Source organism: Lutjanus erythropterus, chromosome 10 (genome assembly GCF_056507025.1).
Source record: "Lutjanus erythropterus isolate fLutEry1 chromosome 10, fLutEry1.hap2, whole genome shotgun sequence".
Lineage (NCBI taxonomy): Eukaryota > Metazoa > Chordata > Actinopteri > Lutjaniformes > Lutjanidae > Lutjanus > Lutjanus erythropterus.
The window spans coordinates 40,491,777-40,511,457 of NC_139326.1; the positions used below are offsets into that span (position 1 = coordinate 40,491,777).

At 37.4% G+C, this 19,681-nt stretch overlaps 2 protein-coding genes across 4 annotated transcripts in view; both read right to left on the reverse strand.

Moving 5' to 3' along the window:
- Nucleotides 1-8,022, reverse strand: part of golga1 (golgin A1) — a 29,738-nt gene extending 21,716 nt beyond the window's left edge. For 2 of the 3 annotated variants that reach the window (XM_084729316.1, XM_084729315.1), the window contains exons 1-3: nt 7,850-8,022; nt 5,684-5,990; nt 1,253-1,343 (exon numbers count right to left, since the gene is read on the reverse strand). In XM_084729316.1, coding sequence (XP_084585442.1) covers nt 1,253-1,343; nt 5,684-5,812 — 220 coding nt within the window. In that variant the 5' untranslated portion in view covers nt 5,813-5,990; nt 7,850-8,022. The remainder of the gene's footprint in view (nt 1-1,252; nt 1,344-5,683; nt 5,991-7,849) is intronic. The other variant, XM_084729317.1, reaches the window with a different exon arrangement.
- A 2,086-nt stretch (nt 8,023-10,108) lies between these two features.
- LOC146320889 (serine/threonine-protein phosphatase 6 catalytic subunit) lies at nt 10,109-16,260 on the reverse strand. The gene is made up of 7 exons (XM_084729319.1): nt 16,101-16,260; nt 13,971-14,066; nt 13,780-13,845; nt 13,548-13,689; nt 13,361-13,440; nt 12,665-12,874; nt 10,109-11,203 (listed from the first exon to the last, which is right to left on the reverse strand). Exons 1-7 carry the CDS (start codon nt 16,173-16,175, stop codon nt 10,955-10,957), a joined length of 918 nt encoding a protein of 305 aa, XP_084585445.1. The 5' UTR covers nt 16,176-16,260; the 3' UTR covers nt 10,109-10,954.
- Between the last annotated feature and the right edge of the window lie 3,421 nt (nt 16,261-19,681).

Genomic DNA, 19,681 nt, shown 5'->3' on the forward strand with positions numbered 1-19,681 from the left:
ATATCAATATTACAACATTGTGGGAATAACTATTGGTGCTTTTACAAAATGTTATTAGGACAATGAGATTTTTGTTAAATAATCATCAGTAATGTAAAAATAATGACTTGTGGGTAAAGTCAAAGTGGTAAAGTGGATAAAGTCAAATAATAGAACAGCTAGAACAGTCTGGTAAGTTCAGAAAACAGGAAAATATTCACAATTAAAAGCTAAAATCAGAGAAATTTGAGGGTTTCTTCTTAAGAAACTCCTCAAACTGATAAACTGATTATAAAAATAGCTGCTGATTAATTTAATAATTGTTGCAGCTCTTCTTAACACTAAGTTTTGGCCAACAAAGTAATAGCGATAGGCTAGGGTGGTGATACACAGCAGCATGAGTGTCAGAATTTCACACAATGCGTCCTGGTATATGTAGGCACTGTTGGCACAGCTCCACAAACAGGAGAACTCAGCAGTAGCACTGAGGGATTTATTGCTTCAGTTGACTACATTTACCATCAACACTGAGTGGACATCAAGTTGAGATTTTTCTCTTGAAGAGGTGTGTCATTTCTGCTTACATCTTACTGCAAAATTGACTTCCTAAAATGAGACTCTGGATCTCTGGCATAAACACAGTGTGCTCAACGAAATGAACTGAACAGAAAGTGGTGTAGTCAGGCTCATCAAGGGTTTGTAGTTGTTAAGATTAAAGCACAGACATTTCACTGCGCCATGACAGAGGCAGGACTGATAAAATGTAATTTGCTTTACGCTACAAGACTAGCATTTACATATCCCAGCTCTCAAACTGGTTCCCGGATGTTTGTTTGAGCTGCTGTTGCCAATCTCATAGACATTCAAGTTTCACTACCAACACCAGTGTTTTATCCAATATTATGTGTGTAACATTTGTCTAAATGGTTCTTTTGTTTGTTCAGTGACTGCCTCAGATGGTTGGTCCTGTCTGTGTGGTCAGACAGACAGGCCTGTCTGCATCAATTTCCTCATGGCCTGAAAGATTTAAACTACAGTGCTTTTATTCATTATAGGTGTGACTGTGGTTGCAGAGAAAAAAAAAGAGAGGCAGACAAAGTCAAATTGTTTTTAAAAAAAAAAAAAAGGGACACAATCAACTTAATTATATATTTTTTACATCATTCCTGAGATGAACCTAGGTTTAATTCTCTCTAACCTCATTTACTGATTTCTCCTGACAGCTACAGGCTGAGTCTCTCTAGCAGTTTAACCTTGGTCTGACGTGTCCTACCTGATAACTTGGCCTCCAGCTTCCGGATCTGATCATTCCTTCTGAGGAGCTGGGCAGGCAGGTCGTCCCTGGAGCTGCTGCCATCAGATGCCTGAAGACAAACACACACACACAGCATTAGGCAGCACCTAATATTCATCCCGTTCACATGGGGAGTTTAAAGCAAAAATCCACCAAAGGTTGCTCTTTCACAATCATGAAGTTGTGATATTAAAAGCATTTCAGTGGCCATGTTGTTATTTTTACCATAGCAAACAGCACTCTACTGGCTGCTTTAATCAAATCAGGTGGCTAATACAAAATTTTGGGAACACCCTTGATAAGAAGTCCAAAACCTGAAGAGTTTCCTTGATGTTTTAGATCACAATGTTAGCACACTACATTTCTGTTGCACTAAAAAATACTTCTATATGATATGTCAGTGGCATTTGGCTAGTCAGCTGCAAGAATAATAAAAGAAAGGAAACAAATCACCAGTCAGTGTCATGCAAACAAGCTGGGTAATCTGTGGCAGCCACACACACACAAGCATTCATTGTACCAGAAACAGAGTCACATATCAGCTGGCAGTGTTGCTGCTTAGAGACTTCACTAAATAATTTAATCCAAGTGCAACTGAGATGGCAACACAGCCTCAGGAGTCTGGCTTTGTCTGCGAGGGATTTCACTACCCTGTTGGATTCAGTGCACAGAGCCTCACCACAGATATGGATTTCCTTTACAAGCTATGACAAATACATTCCTCTTGAACACAATAAGGGAACAGACCGCTAAAATCCTAAAAATATCCCAGCGTGCACCTCAGGGCCAACTGTACAATGAGCAGCCACACCTAAAAAGAAACAAAAACTCAATAAAACACAGAGAAGATAATGAGTATGTTCTGACACAAGAAATTAATCAACAGGCCTGCCATGATAATTGCGTCATTGACTTATTGTTCGATAAATGATCTCAATCATTTTTGTTGATCTCAATATTTCCCATCATCTTTCCCTACCATTATAAGGCTTTAGTGCAAAGCCTAACTGTATTTTCATAGCACCTAAAGGCCAAATTAACAAAAAACTGAGCTGAGGCACACTGCTGTCATTTCTGATTGTGCTGCTTCTGTCCTCTCGTCGTCTGCTGATGACAGTGGACCAGGTGAAGTGAAGATAACACGTTTTTCATGATGACTGCATAATTCCAGACAGACAGGTCAGATGAATAAGTCCAATTGGACATGGTTTCAAAGCAGCATGCCACAGCTTTGATGTAGGAACATTTAGGGTTGAAGCCAAATGAAGATGAGGAGAGCTCATTAACATGAGCAAAATGAATATGTTGACTCAATGCTAAAGTAAAGCAGCAATAGAATTACCTTATAACTCTATAACCCTCTGCAAAATGTTTTATACCTATTTAACTGCAATTTAACAGAGCCAGAGTCCATTCTATGTATTGTTTTGGTTGTGTGGTTTTATTGTATTCATGTTTTAGTTATTTAGGATTTTTTTTCACATTCTAATTCCAATGTCTGAATAAGGGCTGCACAATATGGTAAATAAACTAAACTGTAACACTGCAAATTGCATGTTATTCACAACTAGTGAGACTGATCATTTTTGCATCACATTTTTTTCATTTTCACCATTGTGTTTACATGCATGCTTTTGTATGATTTTTTTTATTTAAGAATACCGCCAACATGATGCCAGAATAAACAGCAGTGTTTTTCCCAACCATTGTAAGACGTGGGTGCAACACATAGCTGTTTCTCCACAGCACCTAAGAGTTGCGAAAAAACAAAACAAAACTAGGAACTGCTTTCTTTTGAGTAGAAACTACTTTCTTTACAATAAAAAAAAATGTAGTTCGATGTATTTTTGATTTTGGGGTGAACTGTCCCAAAATCATGATGATGTGACATCTGTTGGCATGAGTACCAAGCAAACATACTGTCTTACATGTGGAGAACAAGATTTTGGGTCAGGACATTTCTGCAGTACTTCATTATAATGCTGTTGAGAAACATTATTCCTTTATCAAAAAACTGCAGTTTCTGTGATTTGGATACTGTACTTGGCCATACTGTGTTGTTGATAATATTTTGATTAATTGTGCAGCCCTGGTCTGAATATTGTTCAGATTTAAAAGTCAACTGTTCCCTGCACTTGCATTGTTATATTATCATTATATCAGTAATATAAAATGGTTTTAAAATAAAAAATAAGATTGTTTATCACAATTATTATAATCAAAAATATAATCCAACAAAAACAGTTATTGTGACAGGCCTACATGTTATTCTGGTTGGTAACTAGACTGAGTAACACAGTATCCTGCCTACATGCAACTGATACAATGGAGAACAACCCACTCAGTCATCCTTTCTATTTCAAAAGCCATCCAGGGTTCCACTCATAGCCCTGAGTGTGTCTTTTCTGTGACTTTCTAGAACTCATTCAGAGTAACAAATGACATGTGAGAAATTTTAAGAAAGACAAGAAAAGCCATCCTCAATCACTATTGTTTCCAATCTATTTCCTATTACATGTGGACTGAAAATACAAACAATGCATGAGGACATTTGAAAAATAAAACCTACAACTTGCTGTAACATGAGCTGTTCAGAAAATACCAGGACATTTAATGACTTCCTCGAGAGAATTAGCCTAATCAAATTTCCTGTCTTTCTACTTCAACGATGAGCAGTGAAAGAATAAACTGTCAGCAAAAAGCAGCTTTCAGACTGTGTTGAGCTTTAACCTTGCTGTTAATTTATTGCTTTTTAATCAAATTTTTAGACTTTATATCTGAGTTTAAATTAATTCTCTTATCATGCAGCAATTTATTCCTCTGCGAACATCATTGAGAGTAGAGATGTGATACTGATGACAACTATACATTTGGCAGCGATATTGCACATTAGGACACGTCACAGAGGGGATTACTAATGCAGCTGGACCGTAGCCATCAGCAGCATCAACAGGAGCTGCCACAGACCACTGGCCTAAATATCACAACGCTGCCTCAGACAAACATTTAAGGTCCTTGGTTTTCAACACTGAGTGTGTTTAGTCTGCTGACAAAAGAACTCATTAAAGGACCCGGTAGACCAAAAACAGATTCGATCTCATCAGTACAACAGTAACAGGTATTTATTCAATATATTGAAAATATTTCTTGAATTGAGAATGAGCTTTTTCTTTTTTCTATGTAACACGGTTCAATTTGTTCAAGAGGCTGCTGTGTTCACAGCCATGTTCAGAAGAGGCATTGATTGGCCACAGTTAATAGAATAGAAATTCTTGTTCTGCCAATGAGAATCTGGTCAGAACAACAAAGTTGTCTCTCTGTTGCTGCTGAGTGCTGGCAAGTCAGTATGAGTGGTTTCCCTTAGAACATGGTGGAACTTAGAACAGTACAAATCAACGATGAACAATGACTAAAACCTATGGTGTTAACTGTGTCAGCAATTTTTTAATCTAGTTTTAGTCCCATGTCAAATGTCCTTGTAAGTTTTTATTTGTCAACATCATCCTGTTTTAGTCAAATAAAAGTCTGGGCATTGTAGTCTTATTTTGGTCAAATTTTAGTCAAGTTTAGTCAAAGTTTTCATGTAAGATTTTATCTTATCATTATCGAATGAGAAACCAGGTTAAATGACCAATAACACAGACAACACGATGTAACACCACTGCCTTACTAGTTGACTAAATATTAGGGATGTTAATCACAAGTTTTATCATGATACAGTATTATATCAGTTCTTTGGACAGTGATACAATATTTGCTGATATCACAAAGACTGCCATGATACAATTTCAATTCTATTAAATTCAGGTGTCTGCAGTCAATATCAGATGATATATGTCTATTTAACACATTCAGTAGCATTTATCTCAACTAACAAAAAGCAACTAAATTATGATTCAACAATTTTATGACTGAACTCTTCCAGACATGCCATGGGAATTGTATGGATTGTAGCTGCTGCAGTAGTGACCCAACCACACTTGGCACTTAATTTAAGAATATTTACAGTGATTGGCTGCCAGCAAAACCATACAAGATAGTCATTTTTTTTCTTCATCTGGGAAGAAAATTATCTAATGCAGGTATAATTTGACAAGAGAAGTTTCAATTCTACTTGATATGGTGTTGTTTCAGTTAGAACCTTTAACCAATATACCCAGCTCTACCCAGTCTATATACCCAGTTTTTTTTTTCCTGTTTTTTTTAATTCCTAAAGGTCGTCCCTATCTATGAATATGGTCTAGACCATGAAGGTGGTATTGTTTTTTACTGTGTAATAAGTAAAATAAATAAATAAATAAATAAAATAACCCAGGCAATAAATGTCCAAACAATGGTTGGTTATGCACTAAAGATGTAGCAAACCTTCTAGAAACCCACATGCATTAATGACTGGTGATTAGTACTTACAAAGTCATCCCCCGAGTCTGCCCCTACTGAGGTGATGGACTCCTTGCTGATGGTACGCGGTATACGAACACCACTCCGGGGTGCTGTGGCCGCCTCCTCTGCAATCTTCTTCTTCAATTTGGCGAACATATCTGTCCTTTCAGTGTCTCTTTTCTAGTGCAATTTGCAGTTTCTGGAGAGTGAGAGACTTCATGCAACATATGGAGTTTAAGGCTCCTTGTTCTGAGGGCTGAAACTGAGTCGCGTCCTCATGCAGTACCACTCAAGACTCAGGACGGTTTGTATTGTTGATCCCATTCTGCTACATCTAGAACAGAATAGACACAGTTATTAAAATAAACAGCAGCTGCGTCAATGTTCACATTACAAGCCTTAGTGTTGTCAATTTGGATTTACTGCTCAGATCTGAGGTTTTTTTTGTTTGGTTGTTCACAATATTTTTCATTAATATCATTATTCTTTTTTCTGTGGCCAATATCAGATTCCAGTGTGAACTGGTCACGGTCACTGGTCACAGCAACAGAGACCTCACACGCAGCTGTAAGACAGTAAGCATGGAGGCAGCATTTTATGAGGAGCAAGGGAGCCAAATTTTTAATTCTGGCTATTTGTGGAGGACCAGCTGCCACGTCTTTAGAGGTGTGTGTGGATGCCTCTGAACCAGCAGTGGTGGTAGGACATAAACGGCTTCAAAACAGATTTCATCCAAAAATTTCAGGATGTCAAGGGGAAAACTTTTAACTTCATCTATCAGCCCCTCTTCACAAGACTCTCGCAGCAAGACATTTTCAGGGAAGTGAGGTACATATAGGTTGCATTAATTTTGATATGACTGTTCACAGTGAGGTCCCACTGCAAAAAAAATCATACCTGTATCTGATTTAGCATCATATATTAAGGTGGCCCAGATCTGAATTGAAAAGATTAGATGTCAAGCGATTTGTGCCTTTTGTTACATTGTCATGAAAAAGCCAGATCAGTCAGTCACATATGAGCAAAGGAAAAAAATCCTATTTTAGCCACTTTTGCCTATAATGTGAATGTAGACTATTTTCTGCAACAATTACATGTGATATTGCTGTAATGAGCCCAAGAACAAGATCAAATTGATTCTGGTTGTGGTTGTTTACTCGGTCAAGTCCAGGGGTCTGTAACCTTTACTCTCAAAAGAAAACAAACAAAAAATAATCTGTCTGGAGGCATAACTATCAAATGATCTATGTTCCTTTGGGAGTTTCCTTTTTTGTCAGCCTAGGAACACTTCTAGCTATAACTTGAAAGTTTCTTACTGATATTTCACTGATATCAAAATGATATGTGACTGTGGCTTGGGAGACAAAATGTTTTCCACAGTTAGGGCTGCACACTCTGGTAAAAACAAAACACACTGCATTGACTTTGACAGATATTATGATATGATTCACAATCATTTTGGAATTTTATTGTTCATCAATCATCATAATGATCTGATACTTGTTGGGGTCTTTACTAAACACACATGTTTTCTTACATCTGGAGAACAAGATCTGTAAGCCAGGACAGCACCACTACAGCGCTTCATTATAATAATGTTTTGTTATACATTTTACCAGAACAATTGCAGCTTCTGCTATTTGAATACTGCACTTTTGACCAACGGTGTACTTCTACTCACAGTAGTCCAATAATACACTGATCATTTTCTAACTCAAAGCAGATGACACCCTCTGAATTCTTCGTACTGCAATGCAAACTACACCAGACCACTAAATGTTTGTGTTATTGCAAGACATTTATTACAGCTCGCAGAAATTTACTCTTATTTACTCTGGAGTAATTATACAAGCCATCGAACATGATTAATGTATATTAGAAAGCAAAACCAGATTGCGAGTTGTTTCCATGGCTGTGCTACAGTGTGTCCCTGTCCTAACTCCACCTTAGAGCTAATATGTGAACAAGAGAAGCTAAGTCACAAATTACAGCAAAGTAAAAGCTCTGTCCGTTGTGTTTCATCACTGTTAATCCAATTAGGATACGTATAATTACACTGTCAATCAGTGTTTTGACAGACAGCTAGCTGTTAGCTCTGCTAGCCATAACAATGAGAGTTACCGTTTCCACCACCGGGTGATGGTAGCTGTCGTTAGCTTGCTCGTTCTGTCACTGAAGTCTCCTTTCTCTTACCATATTCTCCTCGATAAAACACAGTCCGTGATGTTTTCAGCTCCTCGGTGACTGAACGGTCGCCTTTCCTCTGTGGACACCCAGAGAACAGCTGTGGTTGTGTCAGACGGTTAGCTGACAGTGTCTAGTCTGACAAGCTAGCTACTTCTGCTGCTGAGCTGAGCTACACGTAATCACCCCAACACACATGACTGTAGACGTCACGGCCGTGCCTCTGCTCATTGGCTGGATGAACTGAGAGGTGTGGGAGTGTAGCTGGCAACACTCGCCGCCTACAGGCGGGAGAACTAATAACAGCAGTAGTCTCAGACCTTCAGGTGCAGACAGACACGTTTTTAGACTGACCAACAGCAGTGGAATGTAACTAAGTACATTTACTCAAGTACTGTACTTAAAAGTCTAGCGTGTAAGCTTTAGGGTGATTTATTCAGGATTCCTACACTTTTTCCAAAAACAAATGCAAGCACTTTTCAAGCTTTCTCAAAATGCATTCTCAAGCTTTTCCAGCACCTTAAAGCTGTGCTACATTACATGTGTACATAAACAAACTTAAACTGATTATTTCCCTTCTTTATCATATTTAACTCATTAATCATTATTCTCCAGAAGGGTGAATAGAATAGAAAAAGAATTACTATCACTGTTTGGTCAGAGTTATTTATTATGAAAGCAATACATCTACAATTTCAAGCAGTTTTAAGCATTTTATCAAAAAAGCCAAGCACTTTCCAAGCCTTGAAAATACCCGCTTAAGGATTTCCATCACCACAGCCGCTGTAGGTTCTCTGCATGCTGTGGAGGGTGGTGGGAGCTAACTGCTAGATGCCACAAAATCCTACACACTGGTCCTTTAAATACAAATTCAAGCTATTTGTACTTTACTTGAGTATTTTCAGTTTATTTACCTCTACTCCTCTACTATCTCAGCGGCAAATATTGTACTTTTTACTCCACTACATTTTACTATAGCTTTAGTTACTGGTTATTTTTCAGATTACCCTTTTTGCTCCCACTTTGACAGCCCTTATAAATGTTTTGTAAATGGTTAATAATTGGGTTATTAATTAGGTTGTAAACACTTAATTACACATAAATCATTAATTAGCTGTTGCAACACAACAGTGACCCATTGTCTGCCAGATAGTGAGCCCACAATTATCTGTCAGTCTCAGATCTAGGCTCACTTTGTCTTCTCCATCAGCAGCATTTATACCTATCAGCTTCATCACATATTATACGTGTCTTTTTGACGTGTCCACAGCTCTACATTTTGCCACTGGTTAGTCTTGAGTCGTGGCTACCTGTGAATGTCAAATCAGAACAAGAGAAATCTCACAGGAAAATAGAAAATTCCAAAGCTTTGCTCCAAGCAGACTTTTTTGGCCAAAAAATGTCTCTTTTGATAGTAAAGGTTGCAGACCTCTGCATAAGAGAAGCATCACTTGCTGCATTTACTTGCACTCAGACTTTAGAGTTCCAGTTTCCACCAGCCACAGCTTTTACCTATAGATATATATATATATATGTATATATATATATATATATATATATATATATATATATATATATATATATATATATATATATATATATATACATATATATACATATTTATTAAGCAGAACTGTCCAAAACTGAGGTGGAAAGGCATATTTTAGGTGTCATGCCAACCCTCTAGGTCCACCCCTGCAAATATTGTTTACCTTGATATTTTCAGCATGCACCATTGATACACCTTACAATAAGGCTCCTTTTGTCACTTATAAACATTAGTACCTCATTAGCATTAATTAGTAGTAAGCAGTAATTGGATCTGGTCCACATTGATGTATGAAAACTAGAAATCTGCCAAATAATCTTTGGCTAAATTTAATGTAACCCTCAGAGTATAAAACATGCAGTGACATAATCTGACTGCAACAACATAATGCAACTCGTCTCATTAATTTTATACCATGAATAGGCTGTTTGTAGATAATATTATTTATTACCCAATAATATGAGTTTTTATAATTAAGCATGGAGTCGTTTTTGCTCTGTCACCCAGGTAATGATGCTGTAACTTTTTAGTCTTTGGATTTCTTTATTTAAAAACAGTATGGCGACACAGAAAAATAATAATTACAAGAGCTCATTCCAAATCTGGCAATTACAGATTATGTTTTAAAAGGACAGTTCAACCTAAAATCAACGATACGTTTTTCCTCTTACCTGTTGTGCTATTAGATAGTTTTGATGCATCTAGATAGTTTTGGTGAGTAACACAGTGATTGGTGGGTGTAGTTTGGTGGAGAGAAAACAGTTCCGACATGAAACTGCTCACAACAAAGTCTGTTGATTATATTGACTGACCAGGTCATGACTTGTGGAAAGACATGCTGCTGTTGAGTTTTTCAAATTCCATCTAGTGCCATTTAGTCTCATATTGTAGAGAAGGCCAATATCTGCAAAACTCTGCTACTCAACCCAAAACTATCTAGATGGATAAATTGCACCACAAGAGGAAAAATACACATTTTTGATTTGGGGGGAACTGTCCTTTTAAGGTACCACAGGCCTAACAATACTGTAGTTTCTAACAAACAGATATTGAATTTTTTTACACTTCATCTCTCAGGTATACATCATATATGATTACATAATAACAGTAAGTCTATAGCTCCACTGAAATGTCAGAATAAATGCAGTTTTTTCTCTTGTGCAGTGCTTTATTATCTTACACCCAGCTTTAATTCATTATAACAAAACAAAATGAAACATCATATATAACACTGCACCAGCAATTTGCTCAGCAAAGTGAATTTGTCTCAAAAGTGAAACGGAGATTTATAAATATGAGCATTTTAATCCTTCTCTAAATCATTTCAGCAGGTTCAGCCATACTTTGAGACTGCTAACTTTGCTGTGAGTAAATCTGCAATTGAAGCTGCAGAATGACGGCATTAAATGCCAGAGTGGGATTAACTACTGATTGTTGGCACCAAGAAATGCACTGTAAATACTCTAAATGAAGAATACAAAATTCATATGGGATCACAAGTGCTGATGCCACTGTCCCAGACGGTATCAGCGTGACAAACACACATTTTAGTTTGAATGTGCTCATTACAGGAAATATGGTGTCGTTGTTCGAGGTGGAATGACCCTTTCAGAGTCAGGCACTGCTCTGAACAGCTTTGGCTCTCTTGTGTTAGCGTCTTTGAAGACCATAATGGAGGCAATGTTGCCGCAACGGTAACAGTAGTTAGGAGCTGACCACACGGTGACCAGCTTCTCGTCAAACATGAATTTGTAGCCTTCGTGGACGAGTTGATGCGCCCTGCAGATCAACTTCAGGTTGTTGATGTGAACAAACTGCAGGTTTTTTGGGAGACAGAGAGAAACAAAAGGAGGTGAGAGAAAAATATGTTAAAAAACAAACAAAAAAACAGCCAATATGAATACACCTTTTATTTTCTTTGGGAAGTGAGAGGCAAGTGTCCATATTTTTAGAACTTTTAAAAGCCAGGGATACTTAAGGTGAAATCATGTCTCAACTAAGCGTGGGCAGATCGATCCCAAATTATTGATACTACGTCTTGATTTTGAAGATCAATTCCGGTATCAATAGGATTAATATCAAAAAAGGTATTCCTAAAAAAGCAGAACTGGATGTGTTAACAACATATAATTGTGTAGAGCATGTGCAAAACATCATGAGGAGCTGCAGAGAGGAGGAGGAGGAGGAGGAGGAGGAGGAGGAGGAGGAGGAGGAGGGGGGAATGCCTCAGTATCAGGACTCTCAACACAGACACAGAGTTGACTTAAATTAATATTTTAGTCCAACTGGATCTTCAGCACTGATTAATGGAAAATGTTCATACTACATTATCATGTATCATCTAAATGAATTAGATTCCTGAGCTTTTTATACTTAAAACAACATTTTAGAGTAACTGTGAAAGGACTCATATTTAGCCTACTGATGATGCATTCACCTCATAAATAATGTCACACTGCTCTCCCTGACATGAAATACATAAGCTGCTCTTAATAATAACATCTGTATCACATCTGATATCTGTGTTGATATCAGCGACTCTAGCCCTAAATTACTTGGAACTGAATCAAAATCAAATTCTGTGGCATTGCCCAGCCCTGGTCTAAACATATATGCTAGATCAGCTGTCTAGTCAGTACCCCTGACCAAGGCACTGGCTTAGGGCTGCAGCTGGTCCCAGGGCGCTGCACAGCGGATGTCCACGGCTTCTAATTCTGGGATGGGTCCAATGCAGAGACTGAATCTCCCTGCACATTGTTCTCTGTATAACTGTGTATGTAACAATAAAGTTGACTTTTACCTTCTTTAAAGAAATGCTGTGTTCGTGTTATATTAGTCAGATTAGAATATGAAGTGGAATTCTATTTGTGAATTTAACAGCAGCAACTAATTACAGAAATTATTACTAATTTTGTTTCTGTTTAGTTTCACTTTCATTCTTGCCCTTCTCTCCCTCACTTTCTATAAATGACACCTTAGTGGAATGAAATTTCACCTCGTATGCATGTTGTCATTCAGTGATCTTTCAAAAATATATATTAAATTTAATTATCCTAATAACTGTGTATACTGATATAAGAGAGGTATTTTTACATGAAAAGTAGGTGCAGTTTTGCAGAAATACATTTTTCTTTAAAATAAGATAAAACCTCTCTTTAGCCCTTAACAAGTTCAGCTACTTTTGTAAATATCCTTGATGATCATATGGGAATTCAACAATGTTTGTGTGTATCAGTGCCAAGTCATTCAAAATAAGTGTGTGAACAGCAGCCCACCTCATTTGTGACCTTTGCACCAAAGAGCCAGCCAGCTCCTCTGGGGCTGATGGCCCAAGTGTCCACGTCTTCAGGGTCCGACCACACCAGATCACAAAACGCTCCTTTGTGGGGGATCTCCTGGTTCCGCTCGATGGTTCGAATCTGATCCAGAGTTTTTATGTCTGGGGAGAGGCCTCCGTGGACACAAAGGATCTGCTCATCCATCAGCTGATAAAAGAGACCCAAAAGATAACACGTATGACTTTTCAACTCTGAAAAGACAACAAGGGCTTGCCATGCAAAAACAAACTGGCTACTTCTGAGCAGCACTTTTTTTTTTTAATTTCTGTCATAATTAGCACGAGATTGAGCTATCAATCCCTCCAGGAAGTTGCAGCCCAATCACCACAACTTTTCCGCAAATTTGTATAGATCTCAATGAAACGAGTGAGTGTTTCATTATTTACTATTTGTTTGCATTCTCATTTTTTGATAATAATTATTTTCCTTTTTAAAAAAATTGCGATTTGGTTCTGGTTCTGTGATTTGGATATTGTTATTGGCCATATTGCAATTTTATTGCAATTGTGATTAATTGTGCAGCCCTAATTCTAGGTTTTCAAATCATGAGGAACTCATTCATCAGGTCACATCCTCAATCTTCTTACATGAAATTACAAAAAATAAACACAACAATTACATTTCAATACTTACGGCAGCAACTGTTAACATATCAAACACTTTCGTGCAATAACGCCAGGCATTAGCATTCCCGTATTTGGTCTGGCACTCATCTGGAAGACCAAAAAACATTTATTTCAAACAGTGGTGTGTGGTTGTTGTTCAGGAAGTCAGATCAGTAAAAAACACTGACCATCATCTGTCAGAAATAAAATCTCACCATAAAAGCCATAAACTTGGGTTATCTGTCTGCTCTCATGATTTCCACGTAACAGCGTGATGCGGTCAGGCCATTTGGCTTTCAGCACCAGAAGGTAGGTGAACGTCTCCAAACTGTAATACCCTCGGTCAACAAAGTCGCCCTGCACATGACAGAGGTTTATAACCAAAACTGTGCCAAAACACCAGTTAAATACAACGCATTAAATTCAAACTGATTTCAATATACAAACCATAAATATGTAATTGGTGTCTGGAACCTGGCCACCGGTTCGGAAGAGTTCACAAAGATCATAAAACTAAGACACAAAGACATCAAAATGTAGTGTAAGCATTTCATTTTAGTGAACAACACACCAAACCATATCAAAGCAAACATGTTACAAATATATGAGTTAACATAGTGTGTCTGTGTGCTTTTTACCTGTCCATGTATGTCACCACACACTGTTACAGGAGTAGAAACGGGCTGAACATTGGACTCCTCCAGCAGCAGGTCGCACACATAGTCACATAACCTCTGTACAGATGAAACATGACAGACACATAGACAGACAGAGGTGATATGGTTCAGTCATCATTAAGCACTGCTATCAGTGTTTTTAAATGTGATCACTTTCATGAAAGAATTATGAGTCTTTATTTTGCCCCCAAATCTTCTTCTGGTCGGTGAAAAGCCTCCGGAGACATTGACACTAAACCTCTGCACTGACACCTGCATGAATGAGATTCTTTTAAAGGAACAATATGCAATGTTTTCAATCATCACCTATGACCAGGTGTGTGTGTTGGTGTCTGTATCTGCAGAGAACCTGCCTTTTGCCTGTGCTTCCTTGTTTTTCTGATTATTTTGATGTGCTCGGGATACTTTCCTAACCCAAAATGTCAGTATTTGAAGTACTGGCTCTCGAGGACGGTGAGAAACACACAGCGAAACTCAATTAGAAATCTGTACAAATAAAAATATTTACATCTTTACTAATGATCCATCAGTAAGAAGAGATCATTTTAGAGCTGCAATGATTAGGGTGATAATCAATTAATCTGTTTGAGTAATTGTGACTTTGACAAAAAGTCAAAGTTCTCTGCATCCATCTCCTTAAATGTGAGTATTTTCAGGTTTCTTTCTCCTCTCTGACAGTAAACTGAATATTTTTCGGTTTTGGTCAAAACACTTGAGGACATTCTCGTGGACTTTAGGAAACACTGATCAACATTCTTCACAATTTTCTCACATTTTATAGTCAAACAACTATTAATTAACTACAACTACAGTTAATCAAGAAAATAATCAACCAATTAACCAGCTATGACAATAATCATTAGTTGCAGCCCTAGATCATTTTGTCATAAAAGAACAGTACATGAACAGGACACCCTCAGTCCTGCTCTACAGATACACTAAGGAAGTATTCTGTCCCCTAGGCCACATGCCACAGACCAAGACATGTTAAAATAACTAAAATAACTAAGGTAGGAATCTGTGCCAAATGAAGATTTTTTTTCAAGTCTGTAGAATCTGATTCTTAATCAAGAAATTTTGATAAAAGGAAAATTAATTGCCAATCATCTTGATTATGATCAAATTAATTTAATAATTGCTTACTTCAATGATTTTTCAAGCGAAGATGTCAAATATGTGCTGGTTCCAGCTTCTTAGTAGGAAGACTTAACTGCTTTTCTTTGTCATATATGACAGTAAATGAGGAGTCTTTAGGTTTTGGACTGTAGGTTGGACAAATGATGCATGAAGATGTCAGTTTAGGCTCTGAAAAGTTGTGATGAGCATTTTTCACAAATTTTTGACATTTTACTGACTGAGTCATAGAAAGGCAGATTAATTGATAATGAACATGATCATTACTTGCAGTCCTACTTTACACTATCCCATTAGCATATTCTGTATCATAGTGACAGCTCCCTGTAGTAGTTCTAAAAGCTCGACTATCATGCACTGCTGTTTTCTTCTTTTAATCTTGAGCGAATTGCGTTTTGTGTATGTGTGCATAACCTACTAGATGCCTAAATTTCACGATCAATAAAATGTCTATCCATCAATAAGGTATTTAAAATGTCATTCAGATTTGTCCATGACACTGCGGTCTGCCAGATAGGTGTTAGACTTCCCATGAAGCAGAAAACGTGGTATCAGACTGTCTGGGACAGTGTTAAATGCGCCGCATGCAGTCTGAGTCCAGACTGGGAGTAAACAGTCAGCTGTCATCATCATCAGCCCACCATCGTGACAGCCAGCATCACCAGCTCATGTTGACAGCAGTCAGCAGAAAACAGTGTGCCACAGCAGCTCACTCTCATTCCCGCTTCCACAACATTTCATATAATAGCTGGACTTGTATTTAGCTGTTGTAGCTTATCTGAACAGATTATTTGAACGCTTTTGACTTCCTGGCCAACAGTCATCAGGCTAACTATTAGCTCCTACCTAGCTGAAGCTAACGTTAGCTACTGACGCTGTTACAACATAAAACAGTGGTCACCAGTATCAGGTCTTTACATATCCTCATCAAAAGCATCTCCATAGAGTCGCACTTACCTTGAGGTCATTCTCTGGGAGGTATTTACACTGCTTTGCAATCTCGGCATATTTATCCAAATCTAGAGGCGCCATTATACCCAACTAGTCAACCTGCGCAACTTCCTGCAACACGTTCAGCTGTGTCTAGAAAGGAACCCCACACCCGCGTAAGACCTCGCGAGAACGATCAACCCAACTCAATCTATTATCTTTCCCCGACCCCGACCAAGAATTTTGTCCCTTAGCCTCAGTAGAATTTAGCAACAATGCTTTCATACTGTAAAGCATAATAAGGTTGCACATCGTGTCCACTTAAAAACCAGCGTATATATATCTCGCGAGAATGTCGCAAATATAGGGTTCGCTTCTAGACACGACCTTGCAGATGAGTTTCATGCAGTTCTTTACTTTACCCTCTACTGCCCTCTATCGTCTGTATTCACGAATGGAATTTAGTAGCATTTTATCATCTTGTTACTTATTGGAAAACAAACTGCAACATCAAAATAGAATGTATTCATGTTTGGGAAGTTTTATTTTGATTGTTATCACCGAAAGTGTCACTGCGATGTTGTGTCTGACCTGATATTTGTGCAGTGAACAGGAATAACCTATAGTCGTAGTATATAATCTGGGGTCGAAGTAACTAATTACAAATGCTGAAATTACTGTAATTAAGTCATTTTTGGGGTATTTGTACTTATGGTACTTGGGGTATTTATACGTGGATTTTCAAGTCTGTACTTTTACTTGTACTTAAGTATGCATTAGAAGATGTAATCTACTTAGTTGATTTCAAAATCATAGTTGAGTAATGAGTACAATTTATTTAATATCCAGATTATCTGCATTGTAGTAGCCAATCAGGTGATCTGATCACAAACAGACCACTGAAAAACATATGGACATATGGAAAAAACAAAAAACAAAATGAGGTTTGGAGGTTTGGAGTAAAGGTGTTAATGATTAATCATTTAATTGCAGTTAAGAATTTAACCAATTAAAAACATATTCATGGATATTTAATCAATAGTCATGGAAGTAAGTGCACCTCATTGTGATACATTTAAATTGAAACAGTTCCAATTTCTTGTCTGGATTAAAAAGAATATTACATGTCTTAAAGGACAACAGCTATTTCACCTCTGTAATAAAAACACAGAAGGAACTATTAACTATTAAACCATTTAAAGCACAACAGAGGCCAACTAATTTTCTAGGATGTAGGGCAGCCTATGGGAGGGGAAGGGCATCCTAGAGGGCACTTTATCATGTTACATCTACCATAGGGGCATTTTTTTTAACATGGGGGCACCAGGGGGGCAGTCATGCAATCATGCCAACCATTAAAGAACACCAAGAGTCAAGGCAGACACAATCGCATACCAAAGTTTCAGATGAACACTTTCAAAATAAAACTTTTAAACTAAACAAGGGTGTCATTATGCACTGTGACCACTGGAGGGAAATAAACACTCAAGATTAGATACTCATGACAACAAACCTACAGCTTCACAAGCATCAAGGTAGACACATACTGTTACATCCAGTGACTTCAACTTCAACCTCAACTTCAACCTCAACTTTCTTTTGTCCCTGAAGGGCAACTGGTTATACAGCAAGAGACACGTAGAACACATAAAAGAGCATATACATACAGTACAATCATCTTCATCTTCATCATCATCACAACCACGACCACCATTATTGTCATCATCATCATCACCACCACCATTGTCATCATCATCATCATCATCATCATCATCATCATCATCATCATCATCACAACCACGACCACCATTATTGTCATCATCATCATTATCATCATCATCATCATCATCATCATCATCATCACCACCACCACCACCATCACCATCATCATCATCACCATCATCATCATCATCATCATCATCATCATCATCATCATCATCATTTATCATCATCACCACCATCACCATCATCATCATCAGCAGCAGCAGCATCATTGTCATCATCACCACCACCGCCACCACCACCACCACAACCACCATTCTTGTCATCATCATCATCATCATCATCATCATCATCATCATCATCATCATCATCATCATCAGACAGTCCTACACATTCAGCCATGTGAGTAGCCTCAGTACATGATGTAATTCTTTCCCTGACCTACATTTAGAAGGAGAATGACTGTGAGGATGAAGGATGTTTATTATATTGATGTGTGCAAAAATGTTTTAGTCTACAGACAAGTGTTTTCAAGAGCTAAAATATTGTCCAGTTCTCATAGCTTAAATATATATATTAAAAAAAACTGTGAAGAACTCCTTTTCTTAACAAAGACAACTAGAAAACTGTACCAAATTATCATAAATAAATTCTGCCGTGTCCTGCAAGTGAAAAGATAAAATAAAAAAACTTGACAAGACTTTCATTCACAGGGTTTTTATTTAACAGAGCTGTCAATCAAGATGAATTGTTTTGTCTAAATGAGTGACTCAGGGATAGTGTCATACAGATTCGGGTGTGAGACATAGACAGTCAAGTCTGTGGCACTGCAAGCATAAACACACTTTATTTTCTTTTTTTTATTGATCAAATTTCATATTACATTTCATTTTACAACAAATTTCCTTCAGTCAAATGCCAAGATGATCATTTCAAATTGTATGAGGGAAATGTAAACTCAAATATATACTATACTTCTTATTTATTTATATTTTTTCAGTTAAATGAGAAGTCATATAGCTGCCTTGTTCCTTTCCATCTAAGAAACAAAGTCAGAGAGATATTACAGTTAGGAGTGGTTTGAAGCATTTTAATTTTATTGATGTGAAATCTGCCAATAAGGCTTATAAACATGACATAAACATTGTTAATAGATTGTGAGTCTGTATTACAATTCAGAGACAAGACCATGTTTTCCAATTCTGAGCACATAAGCAACTTCAGCCAGGAACTCTTGGCAATAAGTAGGGGAGACCTGGGACAGTTTGTAACAGGGGGCATATTGTAACCCATTGACTTCCTCCAATCAGAAACAAGCTGAATGATGACACTTACATTGAGCATGCCCGGTGGGATTCTACCTGTGAAACACAAGCAGGATCCTTTCACCTCAGCAGAGGTTTTAGACAAATAATTGATTAGGAGGTATGAAAGTCACATGAACAGTATCTTTTTTCTGCTTTCTAACGTTTAGGTGACTGTGAATTTAAACTTACATTAATTTTATCTCGAGGTTGTTGGTTAAAAATGAAAAAAAACGAACTATGTTAATATAGGTCCTGCTAAATAGCATATGAGATTTTATCATGGCTGCAAGATCACAAGCCACATGGTCCTTGTTTGTCTGTTGACACACTTTTCTGTTAGAAAATGAACTTATTTAACTGAATTTAAATGTAAATCACCTTTAACTCAATTTAAATTATTAAAATCTTATTATGAATAGAATAGTTGCTTTGTCTTCTGCAAAAATAGAAACTGATGTTTGATTTTAATGCATAAAAGAATTTGAGCCATGTACACAAAATAAAAATCTTAAGTGACATTAGCTACTACAGCAGTAATGAGATTACTTTGTGGCATGCTTTGATTGTAACTCTGAATTT

Excerpts from the sequence above, each read along its gene's own strand:
- LOC146320889 (XM_084729319.1), bottom strand. The coding sequence starts at position 16,175 with ATGGCGCCTCTAGATTTGGATAAATATGCCGAGATTGCAAAGCAGTGT. Across the intron at positions 13,690-13,779 it reads ACACCAATTACATATTTATG|GGCGACTTTGTTGACCGAGG; the intron begins GTTTGTATATTG and ends TGTCATGTGCAG. Across the intron at positions 13,441-13,547 it reads CCAAGTTTATGGCTTTTATG|ATGAGTGCCAGACCAAATAC; the intron begins GTGAGATTTTAT and ends TTGGTCTTCCAG.